The 21490-nt window shown below is 38.2% G+C and overlaps 1 protein-coding gene across 6 annotated transcripts in view; it reads right to left on the reverse strand.

Annotated features, from left to right (window-relative positions):
- LOC146505253 (uncharacterized) overlaps positions 1-18450 on the reverse strand; it is a 98159-nt gene extending 79709 nt beyond the window's left edge. For 2 of the 6 annotated variants that reach the window (XM_085181746.1, XM_085181745.1), the window contains exons 1-9: positions 17628-18020; positions 15142-15263; positions 14453-14527; positions 14265-14364; positions 9448-9571; positions 9082-9357; positions 6504-6584; positions 5780-5899; positions 4277-4333 (exon numbers count right to left, since the gene is read on the reverse strand). In XM_085181746.1, coding sequence (XP_085037872.1) covers positions 4277-4333; positions 5780-5899; positions 6504-6584; positions 9082-9357; positions 9448-9571; positions 14265-14364; positions 14453-14527; positions 15142-15229 — 921 coding nt within the window. In that variant the 5' untranslated portion in view covers positions 15230-15263; positions 17628-18020. Of the gene's footprint in view, positions 1-4276; positions 4334-5779; positions 5900-6503; positions 6585-9081; positions 9358-9447; positions 9572-14264; positions 14365-14452; positions 14528-15141; positions 15264-17627; positions 18062-18133 lie in introns of those variants that run through there. The other 4 variants (XR_014877420.1, XM_085181744.1, XM_085181743.1 and 1 more) reach the window with 4 other exon arrangements.
- Positions 18451-21490: the final 3040 nt, after the last annotated feature.

A 21490-nucleotide genomic window follows, 5' to 3' on the forward strand; every position in this document is an offset into this window, starting at 1 on the left:
TCTTCTTGGCTGCAGTGGTTATTATTATATTTACATGCTTCCAGCTCCCGTTTTTGCTCAATGACAACTCATACTTTTCCCTTTTCTCCCTCCCTCGCTCACAGACACATAACGTGTATGGCAGTCCATTCTCCCTGCAGCACGGACTACACTGCCTATGATGTTACATTCTTTAGAGCTATACCTGTAGCATTCTGCCTATTAGCTTAGCACAACAACAACAAAAAGGCCTCTCTCACCCAGGAAACACGCAGAGAGAGAGCGGCACCATGTAACCATGGCAACCGTAACGCTGCCGCCTGGAACAACACAACGTAGCTGTCAAACAAAACTGAAACAGTCCTGACCCGCCACAATATGAAACAGGAAAGTACCGCAGTGTAATCCATTTATTTCAACAAAGTAACTGTATTCTAAATACCACCTTTTTAAACGGTAACTGTAACGGAATACAGTTACTCATATTTTGTATTTTAAATACGTAACGGCGGTACATGTATTCCGTTACTCCCCAACACTGTCTACTAGTCTTGGTAGTCTTGATGATTCTGTCCCGGCTTGTGTAGAAAGGTTAGCTACTGTCAGTGAATAGAATACAGCCTACACTGTTTGACATCACATGTAGATCAGCCTGACAAATCAGAATCATAACTCTTACAGTTTCACAATTGGGTGACCAAAACTATTGAACATCTTTCAATGTGTGGTTTGTGGACTAATTAAAACGCCAAATTAGCTACATTAGTATATGCTCACTGGCAGCTTTATTAGCTACCCAGTGTTAGTACTGGGTTGGACCCTTGTGCCTTCAGAAAAGCCTTAATTCTTCACGGTATCAATCTAACAGCACAATGGAAAACTTTAACATAGATTTTTGTCCATATTGACATAATGGCATCACACTGTTGTTGCAGATTTGTTGGCTACACATCCATGATGTGACTCTCTCGCTTTACCACATCTCAAAGGTACTCTATTGGAATGACATCTGGTGACTGTGGAGGCACTTTAAGTACATTGGAGTATAGAGTTTGAGATAATCTAAGCTTTGTGATATTGCACATTATACTGCTGGAAGCAGCCATCAGAAGATGGGTACACTGTGGATAAGGTCAGCAAAAATTATGCCTATATGGGGCTGAAAATGTACCAAGAAAATATTCTCCATTCATCACCAGCCTGAACCATTGATAAAAGGCAGGATGGATCCATGCTTTAAGTTAGTTATTCCAAATTCTGACAATTTTCCAAATGTTGCAACAGATACTCATTAAACCAGGTGACATTTTTTATATCTTCTATTTTCTGATTTTGGGTGACCCCATGTGAATTGTAGTCTCAGTTTTTCTCTTTTTTATTTGAGTGGTCTCCAGTGTGGTCTTCTGATGACGTTGCCCATCTGCTTCAACGTAACTTCAGACAGTTCAGAGATGCTCTTCTGCACACACTGGTTGGTCAGCTTAAAGCAGTCTGGCTATTCTCCTTAGACTTGTGAGATCATTAAGGCATTTTGATCCACAGAACAGCTGCACACTTGACATTTTCTCTTTTTCAGACCATTCCTCACAAATCTTGTAATTTTTTAAGGGTTTACAGGATTTAAAATCCCAGCAGATGAGCAGGTTCTGCCTGTTTGGCATTACCGACCAGATCTCTCAAACCAACAACATTCAAAGTAAATTAAACAAGCTTTCTTCCCCATTTTTATAATTAGGTTCTAACAGCAGGCTGTGTTGGCCATGTCTGCACACCTAAATACACTGATCTGCCATGTTTCTGCCATGTCATCAGCTGATTAGATTTTTGCATCATTTAGTGGATGAACAGGTATACCTAATAGTGTCCAGTGTGTGTATCTTACTGTCAGTACACAGATGGTTTCATGCTGCTATAGCTGAAGTATTGATTTCAATTGTCATCTGCATATGAACAAGTATTAAACTTGAATTGAAGATTATATTTTTATTGAAAATGTTTTTTGTAGCTCTGTGTCACACTAGAAACCTGTCAGTGTGTACCCCAGCACTCACCCTACGGGAGCAGGGAAAGGCACCAGCTCCCCCTGTCCCTGAATTAGATAAGCGTAAGAGAGTGGATGGATGTTTTTTGTGTGTTCTGCACTTTGAGCAGCTAATTTAGTGCATCACAACATGAATAAAAGTGATTGAAGAGGTGAATAAAAAGATCAAGAAAAAAAGGTGAAAATAGAACTATATTAGAAATGTAACTGGAGTGTGCCTGGCTCTTAGTTTAGCTCATGTATAAGTTTCTATTCGATGTGGCTGCAAAATCACATTTATCTGATCAGCAGTCGCAACAGCTGGTCTAATATAACTACCAAAAAATCACCAGGGTTCTTTTTAGCTTCTGCTTTTAATAACGGTGGTGGGTTAACTGACTGAACGAGATGGCTTAGTCATGAATGTGTGGCCCCTGATCATGTCTTTGCTTAACGCCATTGATTTAGTGTTCAAGCCAGTAATAGGATTTGTTATAAATTTTGTTGTTCAGTCAGTAAACAAATCTTGCCAAGTATTGATTTGTTGAAAACCTGAAATTAGATTTCAGGTGTTAACAGTATGAGTAACTGAGTCATAGCGCACGATGTGGCCTGCAGAAAAATAATAACAATAAAAAAAGGAAGGGCCCTGGGTAAGAAGCATGTTCATATTATTGTTGGTTCATTTGTAGACAGATAAAAGATATGTGCTAAAGTGCTATTTGGACATCATTTAGGTACCAGGTTAACACTTACTGGGACATTATATGGCTATTTTTTGATGTAACAAAAGCACTGACAACTTGCACAGTGCCTGCTGAACCAGCAGCCTGTTACATTTTACCCACTTTAAATACCCACACCAATTACCAGAAAATAATTAATCACCAGCACTTCAACCACATTCCAAATGCACAGACACATTACAGCTTGAGAACCGATCTCTGCTGGGTCATTTAAGAATCATTAGAGGCCAATTATAGCACATCAACGTATTTGATTAGAGCAACCTGTTTTCCTTTCCTTCCTTCTTTCTTTCTTAAACAAAGCTAGTTTAAAAATGATATTTAAATGTATCTGTTCTAACAATTACAGATGTTCAGTATCTCCAGATTTTCAGTGACATTGTGACAACTGGCATGCAAAAGTGACGAAATATAGTCCTTTTTACTCTGCTAGAAAGAAAAACAATCTATAATCATATGCTTGCACACAGGCAGTACATTTTTGGTGCTGTTCAAAGGATTACCAGTACTAATCACGATGCCACTTTAGCAGCAGTAACAACTCACGGTGTAGAAAGCTCAAAAAAGCCCAATTACAAATTCCAGAGTTGGATGCTAAAGGTATAAATGATTTAAAATGATGCTTTTGTGCCTTGCAGAAATGACTGGTTTTCACAGAACAAAAACTCTTACAGTCATCCTACATATCTTAATCCCACAGCCACATCATGGTAATTAGGATACTGACCCCCAAAAGCCATATAGTCTTATCAGGCGTACAGTACCACCACCTGCTCGTCCCTGTGAATTCTTTTCATTCACAGCTTTCTCCCTTTTGTCACTTTTTAACCTTGTACAGGCAGCTAAAAGGGGATTTGACTCTCCAAACAATGTGATTTGTCTAGGGAATAATAACACCTTTTGTCTCGGTATTTGATGGTTCCTTCATGTTTTTCTTGTCCTCCAACTGACACGACACCAACAATTTTCAGTGACTGGGCATTTACAATTTACATTTCCACTTGTCTATTGAGCTGTCATGAATCTTTTTTTTAAACTACACCAATTTTCAAGTGATTGAACAAATGTATGATTTACCAATTCACACTGCTTGGGATATTTGGAAGAAAATGTGAATGCTTGCAGATAATTGCACAGTAGCCTCTCCAAAGGACCTTGACTGAAGAACATGGACTTTGCTAGGCATTCCAATATAGATATTTCCCTGCTGAAAGAAAGCTCTATTTCTCTTCCTCTAACAATGAAGTATAAATGCGTCCTACGGGGACTTGCTGTCTTTCTTGACATTTAGACCTTGTAGCTGTCCTGGAAAACCAGCAACACTGCCCAGAAAGCAAACCCACTGCTGCAGCTAAGAGTATCTGAGAACAAAACTATGGTCATTTGCAACAAAGGTGCTGAACACAATGCTGACAAGATCAAGTTGAAACTTCTGTGAAATCACTAACATTTCCTGAACAACTCAATTTTCCCTTGAATAGATGTCAAGACAAACGCATTTATCAAAAAGCACTAAAAATCTGGCCCTTACCTTTTCCCCTTTATCTCCTTTTTGTCCTGGCAGTCCAGCTACTCCTGGAAGACCAGCCTGTGCACACATAACATGCAGGACTGAAACTATATGTAGACACATTTATATCAACAGCATGAATCTTTTAACATACAGTTGCAGTCAGCTGTTTACTTACACACATCGTGGGTACGAATCCCACGGTAATACTGTGTTTTTAATGATTTCTTTGAAATTTTCTTTTTACCAGGGTGGAAAAATTGTGCAGCATACATCTTTAATGACTTTAAAAAACAACAATTGGGTGCAAAAGTTTGAATTTATTTTGGATTTTCTCCAATTCACACAGGGTCAAAGCCTACACACAGCCTCAAATATCCATACACACCCACTAAAATTTGATTAAATTTCCTTTAGGAAGTTGCACCTCAACCAGGTGCTTTTGGCAGAATCCTGACTGGTTATTTGACCACTCTTCTTGGCAGAACTGGTAGAGTACATTTAAAGAGGTTGATATCCTGGCACAGACATAGTGTTTAGGTAGATTTTCAATATGGCAGAGGTCGGGGCTTTTGGGAAGCCATTCCTTGACCTTAATGTTAGCCGGCTTTATCCAAAACCTTGGACTTTCCCATTTTTGTGATAATCGTCAGTTTTTTTTATGCTGGCAAAGAGAAACTACCAGTTGTAATCAATCACACTATTAGTGAGATGTTAATAGGATTTGGCTTTTTCAAGTCAAAAGACACTGTAAGCACCACCTAATCCAGATTTGTGTTTTGCGAATATATTTATATATTTGAGCTTGTATGTATACTTTTCACCTTATGTGGATGAAAGAAAATCCAAAATAAACTGAAACTTATGCACCAAATTCTTGTTTTTTTAAGTGATTAAAGATATATGTTGTACAGTTATTCCAACTTGGAAAAAGAACAATTCAAAGAAATTAAAAAAGCCCCAAATTACCACGACATTCACGTGCATGAGTGTGTATAAGCATCTGACCATAACTGCATTTGAAATAACAGAAATATTACTTGTTTTTTTGCCAGTAAAGAAATATAAGTAATATACTGCACCTGCAGTAAGCAATGATGTTTTTAGTCATATGTTACTTAAAAATATAATCTTTTTTTTTTACTATCCGAGTATATTCCAGTATCTCATATCTATTTCCACTGATAAAAGACATCACCTTGCGGCTGTACCATCTTAGTTTGTTATTGAAGGCAACATTAATATCTGCAGGTGAAAGAATTCTTTACAGCTTCACAGATCTATTGCACAGTGCATATTTGCCATGCTTGGGAGAATTATAGCTGCATTTGTAAATACATTTGGACTGTAATGTGTTTGGTTGGCATTGCAGAAAAATAGTTTTTGATATAAATGGTGTTTAACCGTCTCTAGAATGCCCATATCGGATTGAGTACACGTGGCGTCAAATCAAAGGCTGGCTCAGTTTCAGCAGCCATTACATTCACTCAATTAGAAGCCCCTGCTGGGTTGAATTGAGTGTACCTTTTCAGCTGGACAGTGACATCTGTCAATGGACTGTGGGGCTGGCTGAGACAGCATCATGGGGATCTGAGCTGTAACCAGGGGAGGGGCAGTCCCATTAAATGTCCTCTCGGCTCCACACTGGATCAATACAGAAATTTCACTACTTAGACGCTTTCCTTTGTGTTCTTGCTTCAGGGCAAAAAAACAAATCAAGCCACTGTCACGTGCAGCACACTTCACCCAGACAACCTTTGTATGCTCATGTGAAGCTTACAACCTGTCATAAGCGCTTCTCAAGGTTGTGAGAATTCTCTAAGAGTAACTTTACACTGACATGGCAGGATGCTTAGGGAGAGATGCAATGACAAGAGTTCAAAGGTCACATCTCCAATTGGAATCACCGTAACATTAGCTCATAATGATTTTATGATGATAGAGGTTCTATCTTATTACATTTCTAACTGGGGCCGGGCGTTCTTGTGGATGACACAAAAATCTTCTTACACTTTTATGTAATGGTTAAAGTTGAGCCGTACAGTATGTGGCACACGATTACCAAGAAGCTTAAATGTCTTTCACTTTTTAAAGAAAAAAAGTCACCTAATTTATTTTCTTACTTGTGAAATGCATAACAAAAAATAAATGTCTTTTTTTACAGCTCATTACCTCTTAGCCTTTATTGTAAATATAAATAATAATAATGGTAAGTTCAGTTGTTTTTTGAGGCGTTAAAGCGTTTTACCTTTGGCTCCTGGAGCTCACAGCAGTTTTCCAGCTCAGCTATGTAAGGGTCACAGTAGATTAGAAATTGTTTCAGTTCAATCTGTGGAGACAATCACAGCATTATTCAACAGTTTCGTCATCTCATCATGCTCCTCTTTTAACTGACAAATGTCCACACTTCACTGGCTCAGACAGCACAATTTGTTCACTTGTCAGCTACTGTAGCCTTAATGTCCCAACGCTGCAACTCCTGTCGCCTGCAAAGCATCTCCAAAGCACCACATTAAAAACATAACATATATTTTTAAAAAGCTTCAACTTCTGCATGACTTGCAACTGGTTCAGAGGAGAATTTGAAACCTATGTTGTTGGTTTTTTTGAGGTGTTACTTATATTATCAGTCACAAAGGATAAAAAGTCAGCTGTTAATCCTTCTTAAGCCAAGGTCTATCCAGAGGCACGGCTGACCTAATGGCAAGGTGACCTTTTGTTGTTTTTGGCACTTTGGCCACCTCCGGGGCTGAAAAATGAAGCCAATGCGGAAGTGCCAACAAATGCAGTTCACTGAATAGTCACTTCAGGCTGACTCCAAAAGCAACCCAACAGACTCCAACGCTAAAGTGCCTGACTTGAATAAACATGAATAAGCATGGTTACTGCTCAGCACAGTAAACATGTTTCTTCTCCAGTACTGCATTATTGAATAAAAGTGAACAAATATGCTCTTTTTAACTAATTTCCCACTTTTGTAAAAGCTGTACAGGAGTTACTTTGTTTATAGGTCACCCATTTGCATTAAAAGCGCTGCTGCTTGAAGTGACAGGTGGGTGAAGACTAGGCTGCTAGTTGTCTGCTAACTCTACTCACACAGGTGGACGTAACTGGATCTCTGGACTGTTTCTGGTGCTGGTAGCCTTTAGATTATTTTTAATTCATTTATCTGAAAAATTATATGGCTTGCTGTGGGGTTAAACTTTACTAAAAGCCTGTCCTATACGTTTTTGCTCCAGTTCTGTTGAGTGAATTTCATGTATTTTATCTGTTTGTTTAATAGCAACCCAATATATCTATAGATGTAGCTTGCTAACCATTCTTGCTAGTGCTAGCTAAAAAAAAGGCTCCTTCCTCTCATGCAAATGATTTAAAAAAAAAGGTGCCGATAGCTGAAAAACAAGCTTTCAAAAGGGGACATTAAAAGCTTACACTACAGTAGAAGCATCCATCTATTATAGTATGGCGGGAAAGTCATGAGCCACCACTTATTTCATTTTCGCTAGGAAAATTGGAAACAGGTACAGTGATTCATTAAAAAATGTGCAAACATACGTGGAAATATAGTTGCAATGCAACATATTATTCAAATGAGCTTGAGAGTCAGTATTTGCTATGACCACCACTATTATTATTTAATCTTCAGCACAGCCTGAAGTCAAGCTTACTACTAATTTGTTCAAGTACTGCTCAGGAATAATTCTCCAGGCTTTGTGAAGGACATACAAAGCTCTTCTTTGGATGTTGGTTGCTTTTTATTATGTTCTCATTCAAGATCATCCCACATCATCTCATATCAACCCAGTACTTTTCTGTGTTCATGATTCCATCAGTTTTGACAAGATTCCCGACACCACTGGTTGAAACCGTTACAGAGCCTCCACCATGTTTTACAAGTGATTGTAGACATTTGCTGTTGTGCTTTTCTGCAAACCTGCTCCATAAATTTGAACCCGAAAAATTAAAATTTGGATTCATCACTCCATAAGACCTTTTGCCACTTTGTGGCTGTGTATGTAATTTAGCATAGCTAAGCCTCTTCTCCCTGTTCCTCTTCCTTGGCCATTTCTGTTGAGGCTTCAGTGAACCGTAGATGGATCAACAAATGGGCCAGATGCATCTGTCAGATCTTTGTGTCCCCCCCCCCCCCCCCCTATTTCTTAAGGACATGACTTTCAGATCATGTTCATCTGTTGTGCATAGCTGTGCTTTCCAATTGTCCAGTTTCTGAAATTATCTGGTTCTTTGGGAATCACCTTATTGGTGCAAAAACAATATTTATGCCTGTCAAACTGGACTATTTGACAGGCATTTGAAATGGGGGGGAAAAAATATGTGTTTGGCACCAATCTGCTAGAAACAAAGTGCCTAAAGATATTTTTTAAATTGGTTCTTTCCCAAATTGTCTATTATGTGTAGACACAAGATTGTTTTATGATTTAAGTATCTTGACAAATAAATAAAAAAATCCCCTGAAGTTACAAGGAGTGGACTGAAAATGAATGAAAAAGTATCCAATGTCCAAAGAAAAACTCTGAAAGACCTTCAGAAAGACTGAAGAGCAATTGCTCGAGCCTGTCTCACTGGGAACAAAATACAAAGAAATGAGGAGTGGCCCAACACTGTATGTGTTGAGTCTGTCATGAACATATGTAAAACTGAAGACTTAAACTGATTAAGATGCACCTGACACATGTTTTGAAGGTTGTTTGAAAGCAGTAGGGGGTGCTTTCATATTGGATAAGTGAACATATTGAATAACAAACTGCTAAATTTGCAGTTGAGAAAAAAAAAAGTGCTCCACACATGTTTATCATGGGACATACATCTACAGGCCGTCCATCCTCTATCCGTGTTGTGATCAGTGTGCGCCCACTGGGGTCAATGCTGGCCCTCTCATCAGTCGCTCTTCTTTCTATTAGCTTGCAGTCCATGTAAATGGAGACGGCGTTGGTCTGTACAGAAATGCTCAGCTTGTGCCACTGGCGATCAAACAGGGCATGGAGGTCACGGCTTTTAAAAGTGTAGCGGAGAGTGTTCTTCAGCAGGCTCTGGAAAGAAAACTCCACCACCTTCTTGTCGCCGTCAACCACAACATTTACCTGAGATGTAAAGAAGAGGACTGTCACCGCACCATATCTGTGTACATACTCAAACTATTACACAGAATTAAAATATATATTGGCACTAACCTGACTGCCTCCTGACTGATCAAATATCTGCCAAAGATACCACCGATCTTTTTTTGTAGTTCTTCTTACCCGCCAGATGGAGACAAGGGAGTACTCACTTGGAAGCCCATTTGGAAATATCAGTCTAAAAAGAACATCAGGAACAGTTACATTCCAACAGAGCACCAATATTAAATTTAACTTTGAAATAGTTTTTAAAAATTGAATAACAGTGTCCGGTTTAATTTTTCAGTGCAGAATGTAAGGCACTTTAAAGCTTTCAGGGACTGAATAATGAACCAGCCAATCAGCATCAGTGATCAATATAATTTCAGTATCCTCTTGCTGCAGAGACATCCACATAAATAAACCTGACAAACTTAATTCCATTTAGCTTGATGTATTTTATACAGGCTTCCCTGTCACTCAGATGGATGAAAGCATATAGACATTGATCCAAAGTCATAGAAGTCAATCTTTTACCTCGCTGACATACGACGCACACGCACAGTTACAGAGGGTTTATGTCTATGACCTCAACCACTCTGTAAAGTCAAATAACACACCTTTCCTGTCCTCCAGCAGAGGAAAAATACACAGAAAAAAAATGGAATATATAAGAAAAACAATATCATATTTCAAATCATACCCACTCCCAAATGATTTACATCTTATTCACTAACTCGTTGCTCAGCCCACACCCTCACTCTCTTTCACTATTTTCTACGTTGTGCTAAAAAAAACAAAAACAAAAAACATTATATCCTTCAAAATACTATAACCTATAACCCAACTCCACACTCAAATTAACAGCCAAAAGTGGAAGAGCATAAACATAATAAATCAAGATCAGCAAAAATAATAATAATGCAATGATAAGGTCATTGAGAAGGCAGAGCACAGCCTGGGGGAGGAAGCGAGAGAGAGTGTTTCCTCAGACAGGTTGGAAATTAGTTTTCACTCCAATATATCATCTCCCATTCTCTCAGAGCTTCCTACCCTCTTCTATTGTGTCCCTTGAATTCTTTGCGATTTTTTTGGTGTGCACGGTACATGACTAAAATGATAAATGCGCGAAGTTAAAGCTCCTGAAAAATCAAATGCTTCCGTGAGGGGCCGAGGACTGGGAAGGTCATTTGTTGCCTAAGGGCTAAAGGATTATTTCAGCAGCAATTCAATATCAAAAGTGACGTGGCAATTTATAAAAGTGAGATTCTGAAAATAAATGCAGTGCAGAACATTTTAAGGCGGAACATGCAGTACCTATTTGTACTAAATGGATTACACATCATTATTAAGGAGCAAGAAACATAAAATAAAAGAGAATTCCTATTTGTACCACACTTTACACCCTTTTTCACAAAGTTCTTTCAGTGGGTTGGCACAGTTCTCTATGAGAGGCTAGAGGGTTAAAGGTCATGACATTGTGTTGACTGCTATGGCTAAGTGGCTAAACCTTGAGTTCAGAGTTGGTTACCTTGACCACAGTTTAATTATTTGGTAAAATGCTACTCAGCATGATTTAGTAGGTGATAATGAGTGAATTAAAAAAGAAAAAAAAAAGAAGATTTCCATTTATTTCTGCTGGTTCACTGCCAAAACAGCTTTTTAAAATCTCTGTATGTGATTACACCAACCCTGACCTTGCGTTGACTGCCCCGGTGGTTAAGTGGCCAAATGTGGAGCTCTGTGTTACTTGTTTTGACACTGCTTGTCTGATTCTTTGGGAAAGTGTTACTCTGCATGACTTAGAAGGATTTGCATTCAATTTCCCTAGTACACATGCAAAACACTTCCACAACATACTGTAAGTGATCCTGCCAGCATTTTCTTTTACAAGTCCCATTTGAATAAAAATAATTTGTATTGGGAAATACACTTTGGAACAAAAAGAAATGCATTCATTAGTAAATCTTTGTTTCAATGCAAACCTTATAATGACTGTTTACTATAGGCTTGTATTTTACAGTGTGAAGAAGTAGGGTCTGGTTTCAAGCCAAAGCAATGGAACGTCCATAGCAGTAAGGGAGAGCAGAGGAAAAACACCTCAGAGTATTACAATAGTTTTGTGTGTGCACAACCATAATAAGAGAAGCACACAAGATCACGCAGAGTAACACCCTGACACAAGAATTACATTCAGAGCTAATTCCATTTTTATAAGGAGTGATCATGTGCTTTCTGGAAACTCTCACCACTCTTGGAACGTGCTTTTGACTGTCTGCGTTGCTTGGCTGACACAATGGTTTGACAGAATTATCACAGCAACACCACTTTTCTGGCAGGCAATCTTATGGAAGAGACTTAAGTCTCCTGCCTTGTAAGAAATCCTATCCAGGAAGAGTCTTTAAACTGAGCTAGAGGAATCAGATTGCTACAGCTGAAACAATCAAATCTCAAATGCAAGCCTAGTTGGCTCGCGTCCTTATCACTGACATTCAATCTCTGCGCAGTTCAAAGTTGACTTAACCGTGTCAGTTTTTACCCTAGATCCATCATTCAAGCGCCAAATGGCTATTACTTCTTTTACTGGCATGGATTTGAGCTAGAATATAGACATTTTACTTTGTACAGCTGAGGTGCACGAAGGTAGCTAGGTTTTGTAAGACGAGCTCATCCTCATTCCTGTGGTGTCAAAGCCACTGGCGTCCCAGAAGTATCCTTTGGCGTTTGTGGTGTTGTGGCAATAGTGAAGCAGCTTCTCATCCAAATCCTAACATATGGACACTTGGTCAGAAGTTTAATGCACTGGCTGTGCTTAAAGCACAATTTACATGTAGGGCAAAGGTACTAAATGGGAGTAATTACTAATTACATGGTTTTGATAGCTCTACATAACCAAACAGCAAGTTAATGTGAAAGCAAAGAGGGCACTCTGCAACTTCCCTATTGGCAACCCAGGTAGAATGTAAACTAGTAAACTAGTAGACCACAGTAAGCCTGTATGATGAATAAGCTGCCACAACAGTTACAAATTGCTAAAATTGTCGGTTGCTAAACAAATCTCAGCATAAGCTACATTATAAGATTTTGCAGTCACATTAAAAAGAAGTGCTGATTAAATTCCTGTTTTGCTTGATTTGCATTGTTAACAAAAACACCCCAAAAAAGCTACAGTACCTGCTCGAAAGCAGAACTTGGTACCGATTTGAGCACAAAAATGGGGTCTATTGCAAATTCTACTGAAGCTTGAAGAGCTTGAGTTGCTAAACTATGTACAACAATATGTAAGACAGACAGTTGAGAACCATTTAAATATATTTAAAATGTAGTCCATAGACCAACATACATTTCAGATGTGAGACACAAGTTAGTATATGATCCAAAGAGAGCCAGAGCAGACATAAATAAGCTATAAATATGCTGGGAGCAACTGCAACACTCTGCTTTAATACTCTATGGATGAATATGTGTTGCTTTTTGCCGGGCAAATGTGCTCCCTCACACAAATGTTCCACGAGCGTGTCAGCAGTGATCTATGAACCGTAATGTGTATTGTGCCAAGGAGTGGGCAGAACATCAGCCATATCTACGCATCTATTGCTGCATATGCTGCGAGAGGAGTGAGCAATGTTTTACTGGCTGTGGCAGGGGCACTGGGGCCTCCTGCTTCGTGCAATTGCCCTCGCTTTCCCTCCTCAGCTGACATGCAGTATCACCTGTCAAAGTACTTAGATAATTGGATATGAGAGGGATCGCAGTCCTGCCACTATAACCAATGACACTGTCAGCAGCGTCACCGAGAGGCAGCATCTTCTTGCACTATGGGCCCAGACTGAGTGAAGGGCTGAAGTGAATGTATTTTCAGCTGGTTGACTGAACAGGGAAGCAGATCACAAATCACCTGGCTCAAAGATTTTTTTTCACCCAGCCAAGGAGGGAGAGGGGGAGAGAGAGAGAGGGAGGCAGTAAATGTTTACAGTTGCATATAAAAATACTAAAAATATCCTGCCCTCCTGGAAGAATGACAAAGTGTTCTCTTTCACTGTTACAACCCGAGGACACAAAACAATGAATATCTCAGGATTCATTTTTAAAACCTCAGTATAAGTTATGCAAACCATCGCGCTTTCACTTATGTCCCAGGTCTCATGTGATACAGATGTAAAAAGGGCAATAGGCTTTTATAAATTCTATAAAATATGATGCTACTATACACGTCACATCAGCAGCAGCAAGGTGACGCCACAACATGACCCTGCCAGATGACCAGGGAATAAAGGTCTTCAGTAAGTGAATGTGTCATTTACATAGTCATTTTAATATTCCTGTCTTATTATACAAGCTTGGGACTTTTTTCCCATTCCTTTATGTCCCAGTTTTTGCCCTTATGAGATTTCAAGAATAAAATGCAATATATATTAATTCAAATTATTCCCCCTCTACCAGCTCACCTCACTGCTTGCCCTTATTAGCCAAGGCAAATAGAACTATTGCTCTGAGCAGGGTGTATCTGGGTTGCATCAGTTCAAGCCTTCTGTGAAATTCAGTTATGGCTACACTGTTTATTTTTATTTAGATTTTCTTCAGCCAAATCCAAGAAAGCTAGCTCAAATTCTCATTATAGCCACCACAATAAAGACACACATTAGCAGTAAAATATCATAAGGTCCTGCAATATTTGAGTTATAAGAAATAAGCAGAACTTTATATTTGGAAGACACACATGAAGGAGCCAGAGAGCAATAGCCTGCAGCTCAATACTGATCACAGCCTTGGACACACATTTTTATAGCATGGTTGTATTGTGAGGTTTTCTCCCAGTGAACAATGCGAACATAAATAATGAAGAATGTACACACACATGCACCCCTAGCGCAGATGTGAATGCTACCTACTTTGTTGGCTTAATAAGTGGACTGCTTCCTAATCGAAATGATGGCAGGTCTTCTGCGATTGTTCCCTTTCGGAGAAGAAACGTTTCTGTGAGATCAAATCCTGCGGGACAGGATTACAATGCGTTACTAGATTTGAACAAGCCGACGTCTACATCCCCACAAAGCCACCGTGTTCATTCAGTACCTACCTGTGATTTCCAGGGGACGATCTAAAACATCAGAAAACCTGTGTTCCTCTACACTCAGAGGGGGGCATGAGCCATCTAGGGGAAAGCAACCGAGAAATTGTTTGTGTTGGGTGCAGATGTTCATTTATATTTTGAAGCACTTTTGACTAGGATATCAGAAAAGACAGTGAATCCATCACAAAATAATTTCCACTATGCATTTCTTGTAATTTTTTTTAGGCAAAAACTTCCTAAGGAGAAAAAACACATCAGACCAGAAAAATCAGTTAAAAGTTGTTGTTTTTTTCTGTTAATCTTTAAAAGTTTTGCTAGAACATTAAAAAAAATGAAGAAATGAGAGTGTCGGATTCAATTTAGAGACGTGGCTACATCAACTTCACAAAAAATGAAATGGAGATCAGCTTTATCCACTTTGATTGTTTTGTAACATATTTATCAATCAAAAGTTTGGATTCAAGTAAAGTCATTGCAAACAAAAATGAATGAAGATGGATTTGGACACAGACAAATGTCTATTGTTATAATAGAGTCTAAATATTTCTGTCTACATCTTCTTGAAATTGACATTAATAAAAGATCAGAGTCCAGAGCTAGTAGTTTATTCGTAAAATATCACCATCAATCATCTTATTTTGTTAAAAGGAATATGCTGTTAGGAGCAAAACGTTGCAGACAACAAACCCATATACCTGATTGTTCGCTCACTGCCATCCCCAAAGCGCAAGGAATGGAATTTAAAGTCCAAATGAGAGCAGTCCACCTTAACAAGCAAATCATGGCTCTGGCTCTAGAAAGCAGTCCACCTGAAAACCTGGATGGAAACAACATGGCTTTAATTTCAGCTTCAGTTTAGTTAAGTTAAATAATGGATAAATACACTGTATTACAGAGAATAGCCCAAGAAAACAATGCGCCCATTTTATTATAAGCATGCTATTATGTTGGGTAACAGTATCTTTTAATTTATTTGGATTCATTTAGCAATCTAGTGTAGAAAGTTGTCTACATTCAAATGATGAAGAAATAATATACACACATCTGTCACATTCTAATCACTTCTTTTCATTATTAGAAACATGACTGCATTATATTATATGCAAGTTGTATTATTGCAGAATTGAATTCAGCACTAACATGTGCCTGATTTTCCTGCTTTACCTAACTCGCTTGTGCATTCAAATGTCCCTAAAGCCTTACTTTGGATTTATTTCCGTCACCATGGTGAAGCTGGCGAGTTGTTCCTTGTTTTGTTCTAATTAAGGTTTTCATACAGTGATGAATTCAGATGTTTATACCGCAGCAGTGTTTACGCTTAGCTATGTTTCTCTTTAAGTTCTGCTTACCCATCGAGCCAAGCTTCTCCATTTACAGCTTATAATCCATTCAGTCTGTTCATCTACTCTCCTCTTTTTTAATCAATATTCCAAATTATATTTACAGTATGTGTGACAGTAATTGCACGATGGGATGGGATTGGCTTCTTGATCATATTGCCCCAGCCTTGATCTTTTATTTATGTAGTACTCAATCAACACTTTGTTCTTCAAGGATATCACATGCAAGTATCAAACCTGGAAACCTCCAGTTACAACAAAGTCCCCTGAACCATTTCACTATGCTGCCAAACAAAATCTTCTGGATTGCTCTCATGCCATTGCAGAGGCGCCACACATTTTTTGGGTAGTCACACTGGATGGTGAGTGTTTGCTCCAAAGTACAGTTGGTAAAGCACCCTCAACTTTAGTGGGCTTTTCAGACTAACACTTTTAGAAACGACTAGATTGCTCTGCCTGAAAAACTGGTGCGCTGCCAAAATAATGTTGACAGATGAACTCAGAAGGTAAAAGAATTTTGCATGGCTTTTTCAACGACTTTTAAGGACTTCAAGTTGTACAGGTTAAAAAGAATCTGAATAGATGCACTTGAGGTACTGTGCATGATAAAATCTCATGTTTTATTGTGCTATATTAAAATTATGCATTAAAAGTATGAAGTGACCTCCTAATGAATAAGCAGTTTGGAGGATTTTAAATTTGTGGCAGCATAGTTGCAAAGACTTTATCTATTTCCACCATGGATGACAACTCTGAAGACATTCCTAAAAAAGATCCCAAAAGGCCCTAATACAGCTGCAGCAAATTAAAGTAATTCCAATATCTATCTTACAAAAAAGGCAATAGAAAGAAGTGCCATACATTTATATATACATACATAATTCCCATCCACCCTTCAAGCCTTCCCCCACTTGATCATAAAGTTTTACATGCAGGCCTACAGTATCATGGCGCTCGGTAATGAAGTGACCATGCCACTTCCTACAGCCCGTCTATGCAAGCGTCACAGGCAGTACAGAGGTATCACATTCCGTGTCTGCGTGGAGGAGTAATATTATTCTGGTCATTTCTGCAAATGCATGCAACAGACGCGGCTCTGCAGGCGGACCCTGCTGTCGCAGTTACTCCACACCTTTACAAGTCGCAGTCATATTATCGAGGTCTGTGCGCGAGTTAAGCTGCAACTTTAAACCCACACGCTCCCCCCGGTGCAGCAGCATGGTACACAGCTGCTCTATATCCGCATCAACTAAACGGACACAGGGGCAGTTTAAGGTAGTTACACGGAGGCTATGAGCCCGTATGTATCACAGGCACCAGGCAAAACCGTGCGCACTTAAGTTGTTCGATCCATCAGTCATTCAGACACTTTCGCTCAGAGGCAATAACTCAGTGCAACTATGCAATATTCAAAGAAGCGTGTTTCTATGCGCGACCGCTGATTGGCTGTGGGCTTTTGAGCATTTTTTAAATAAGTATGAAACGTAGCACTTGATATTCGTTCAGTGTTTAGAATATTACGTAATTTGCGGTTAACAAATAGGCAAATGTGGTGCGTGTTTACTAATGCAAGGCTGCAAGCAAATCAGAAATAAGCCGTTTCTAAGGCATGGGTCCCAGCACAAGTTACACGGATGAAGCCGGGAGTTTAAGTAGGAAAACAAATAAATAAAATTAAAAAAAACAAAAACACACTTTCATGAGAAAACATGCAAAATATGCTCGCTAAAAGGGGATTTTCAATAAATTCACAAGCTGATTTCTACATTAAGCCGTTTTCTTCTTCTTCTTTTTTAAAATTTTCGTTTACTGTGAAATTAATTTGATCCATAAGTACTTACAGTATCTGACAAAGTTTCCTCTAAGGCGAAAACAGAGAAAAAAACCGCGACAAAAGCATAGTCCATGTGTGGATACGACCAGTCCGATTCCGGATTCCAGGACTTGGAAATAAAAGTCACAGTGGGATCGCCAGCCCGATCGCTGTCCTTATTAGTTGCACCGAGTGGCCCTCCCACTCTGTCATTATTACTGAAATGTTCACTGACAGAGAGTTCAGCAAACAAGACTAGCACACAGTCAAACAGCTTTGATATTCAGTAAAATAAATGCCCGGTTGCAGTTCAAACAAACTGTTATTAAAAGAGCCAGGTGCGGGTATTACACGGCGTTTGATGTATTATGATTTCATCAAAAATCCCCAATAAATACCCTAAGCATGTGGCTTTACTTGATAGTAAGGTACTTTTATATTAGCAGTAATTAGAATTATCCAAGTCAAGCTTAAAAGTAAATATGTGCAGAATACAAAACGTGTCAACGCGTATTCATGCTGATCCACGCTTACCTGGCTATTCATCACTTTATAAAAAAGACGTTATGCTTTATTATAAAGCGGAATGATGAGCAGGTTTAATAAAGGCAGCTTTCAGGGGCAGTCCCTGTGCTACAGCAACAAACTCAATCCACATACTATTTTAGTTAGAAGACCCAAATGCCATGTTGCAATACTATACTGCTATATGGTAGCCAACAACTTGTGTTTCAAATGCAGGTTTGACAGGCTTGTGAGTGTAGACTTTATCCAAACCTAGTGAGGGTTTGCTAATGTTTACCACTGTCTGAACTGAGTTTCGTCACATCCCTATTATTGTAATCTCTTTAACAAAAAGAGCTGTCTTTGTTAAAAGTGTTGGTTGAATTAAAACTACTTAGTATCCGAAAGTTTTGTTTAAAGAAAAAGGTCAAGGCACCTGCTCAGTACAAACAGGTGTTCAAGATCCACACATGTAATTGTTTAGACAGATGATTTTCGTGCACCCTCCCCTTCACCACAGGGCCACACACTCCGAGATACACGTTCAAGCATTGTGCTAAAAAGAAACCGAGACAAGGGCTTGAAAGAAATTAAAATTAAAATGAAGCAGATGGCCATATTTCTTTGTTTTAGCACAAACATTTTTTTAGAGTTTTTAAAAAAAATGGAATTATATATTTTTTTTAGTTCTTTTTTTATTTTGAATCGCTATAAGAACTTTTCTCATCTCATGCTTAAAAGTGTGACTTGGTGTGTTAGCCCTGGAGTCACAAGAATCCAAATGTTGGAAAATTGTTTTGTGACTGTTAACCTCCGTCCTTTTTTTTAAAATGAACTGATTTATTTTTAATCAGAAACAGGCTCTGTACCACCTCCAGTATATGTGTGTGTGTGATTTGGGTAAACTTACTCTTAAAGTAAAACCAATAAATAACGAAATAATGAAAATGACAAGGAGCCTTAATGGTCCTTCAGGATACACTGCATTTATCAGAAATACACTATTAAAAGAGTTTGCATCAGTCAATTTGAATGTAAGCTCTTTGTTTGTATTATTGTATTATTTCTAACAATAATTTGGTCTTACTCAGGAAAAATGGTTGTTGCTGTGGTAACCTAAAGGTGTTACTAATGGCAAAGCATATATACATTCAACTATTGCAAAATTATTTTTTTTATTTTCTTTGGACTGCACCAGTTGCAAATAAGATTGCTTAAGTTTATGTATTGGTAGAGCTGAGAAATACAATCCACTGAGTCCTACATCTATTAGAATAAGGAAATAATACAGTTTACAGTTAAACAATCATGTACATATACATAAAATGTAACCTTAAATATATAGAATTAATTCACTGTTAATTACTCAGGTAATGTCTGGATTGCATATTACTGGCCAGATTAGAGATCACAAATGAGGTCGAGAACTTTTAATAAAAGTCCAGCATATTCTGTTCCACAATCTTTGCTTGCAAAGTAATCCTCTACTCGCAGTGCTGTGAAAAGCCAAGCTGTTGCTGGGTTGCTGCTCTGTGGGCAAAGACAGATTGTGTATGGTGTATGAGGTTGGGATTTTTCTTTTGCTATCCTAAAATCCTCAGTAAATCATAAGCTGTCAAAACTTTTCAGAAGCATTTCTTTGGGAGCTCCAATGAAATCTGCTCATGGTATTGTCTGCAGATTATCCAGAGTAATCAGGACATTATTTCAAAAAGACACATTGCTGCTGATGTTGTTTTGTCTGTGAGCAGTCCATTTTAAATTCTTGTCACCTTTCCTCTAAAGCATTACTGAGGCAAACACAGAATTCTCAACAGGTTCCCGGATATATATATTTTCTCCATTAAAAATTGAAAACCTGAGGTTTTGCTGTAAACGGACACCTGGTCATCACTTTGGTCATCACGTTGACATTTATTCCCATTTAATATATCTTCTGTATAATTTTTAAAGAATAAAATGCATGCAACATGAACTGAGATACATGAAAATAAGTTATCAGTTCTTAAGCAGAAGTCACTGTCATTTAAAACTTGGAATACAAAAGCATTGTTTTTTTTTTAAATCACAAGAGAATATCCCTAGACCTTCTCATAGTTCTGGGGACTTGCCCTTTGAAATATTTTTTCCTGGCATTTCAGCTTTAATAGACAGTCAGGAGAGTCAGATAACAAAGGAAAATCGGGGGGTGTGGCAAGCGACAGATGCTCATGCTGATTCTGACCCCAAGATATTAGGTTTACATGTTCAGTGCCCTTAAAAATAATAATAATAAAAAAGATTCAAAGACATTTGACAGAAAGCGCCCTTTTAGAGATTTTTAACCCCTGTGATTTCCAGAGACCATGTGCTCAAGCACAGTACATGACCTAATCTACTGTTTTACTTGCAAGAGATGGTGTGGGTGGGTTAGGAAGATGACAGCTGAAAGCCATTTCTGCCTCATAAAAATGATTAATGTGTTATCATAAAAATGCAACAACAACAAAATGATAAACTAAATTTGTCTTTTGTTTCAGTTTCAGTGATTTTTCACATCAGATGAGAAATAATGTTATCAATTGCAGCCTAGCCCCACAACTCACAAATTCTTAAATTTTCACCTAATGATTGTAAAAACTTTCACAGAACTTCAGTTAAAATTAACAGAAAATAGGAACTGTTAACAACAAATGTTCTGGTTAATTGGTTTTACTTCATAAAAGAATTAAGAAAAGAAAAAATCCACACCTATATCATAAATCTTTTAGGGTAGCTAGCAAAAAAAAACTACTGAAATTTCCACAACTGTATATTGCCTACATATACTAATCTACACAGCTTTAAGCATCATAAAATTGGGCAATTATACATGATGCACCTTGTACTAAGATAGACTAGCTAACTACAGTAACAGGTGAAAACTCTCGAGTCTCTAGCTTAACCTTCACCCTTTCACCCTCTTTTTAGCTTTGAAAAAGCTTCTTTTGTCAAATCCCTCCAAGTTTTAACTTAGAGAATTAGCGAGCTACCGTTGGTTGCTAACAATGACAAGCTGTGTAAACAGTGCACTCATGCCCAGCGGTCAAACATGCTGCTTGAATATATCTTCTTATGTTCCAAGAATAAGGACTGAGCTGGCATAATTTTACCTTTTAATATTATCTAAACTGAAAAACATGCACTCAAATTGTTAGCACGACTTACACTGGGCTAGCTTACAGTTAGCTATAGAACTTAGATCATTAGCATTTCTTTCCTTTATTTTTTGTTAAGTAGTTAGCTTATTACTTGTTAAATTATTTCAAAAGATTGCTGGTGATTAAGGCAAAGAAATGTTTCTTAAGAATAGGAATTATATTTTCAAGGTGCTTTTACTACTAAAACATGCTTCAATAACTTTAACAA

This window comes from Neolamprologus multifasciatus, chromosome 13 (assembly GCF_963576455.1).
Source record: "Neolamprologus multifasciatus chromosome 13, fNeoMul1.2, whole genome shotgun sequence".
Lineage (NCBI taxonomy): Eukaryota > Metazoa > Chordata > Actinopteri > Cichliformes > Cichlidae > Neolamprologus > Neolamprologus multifasciatus.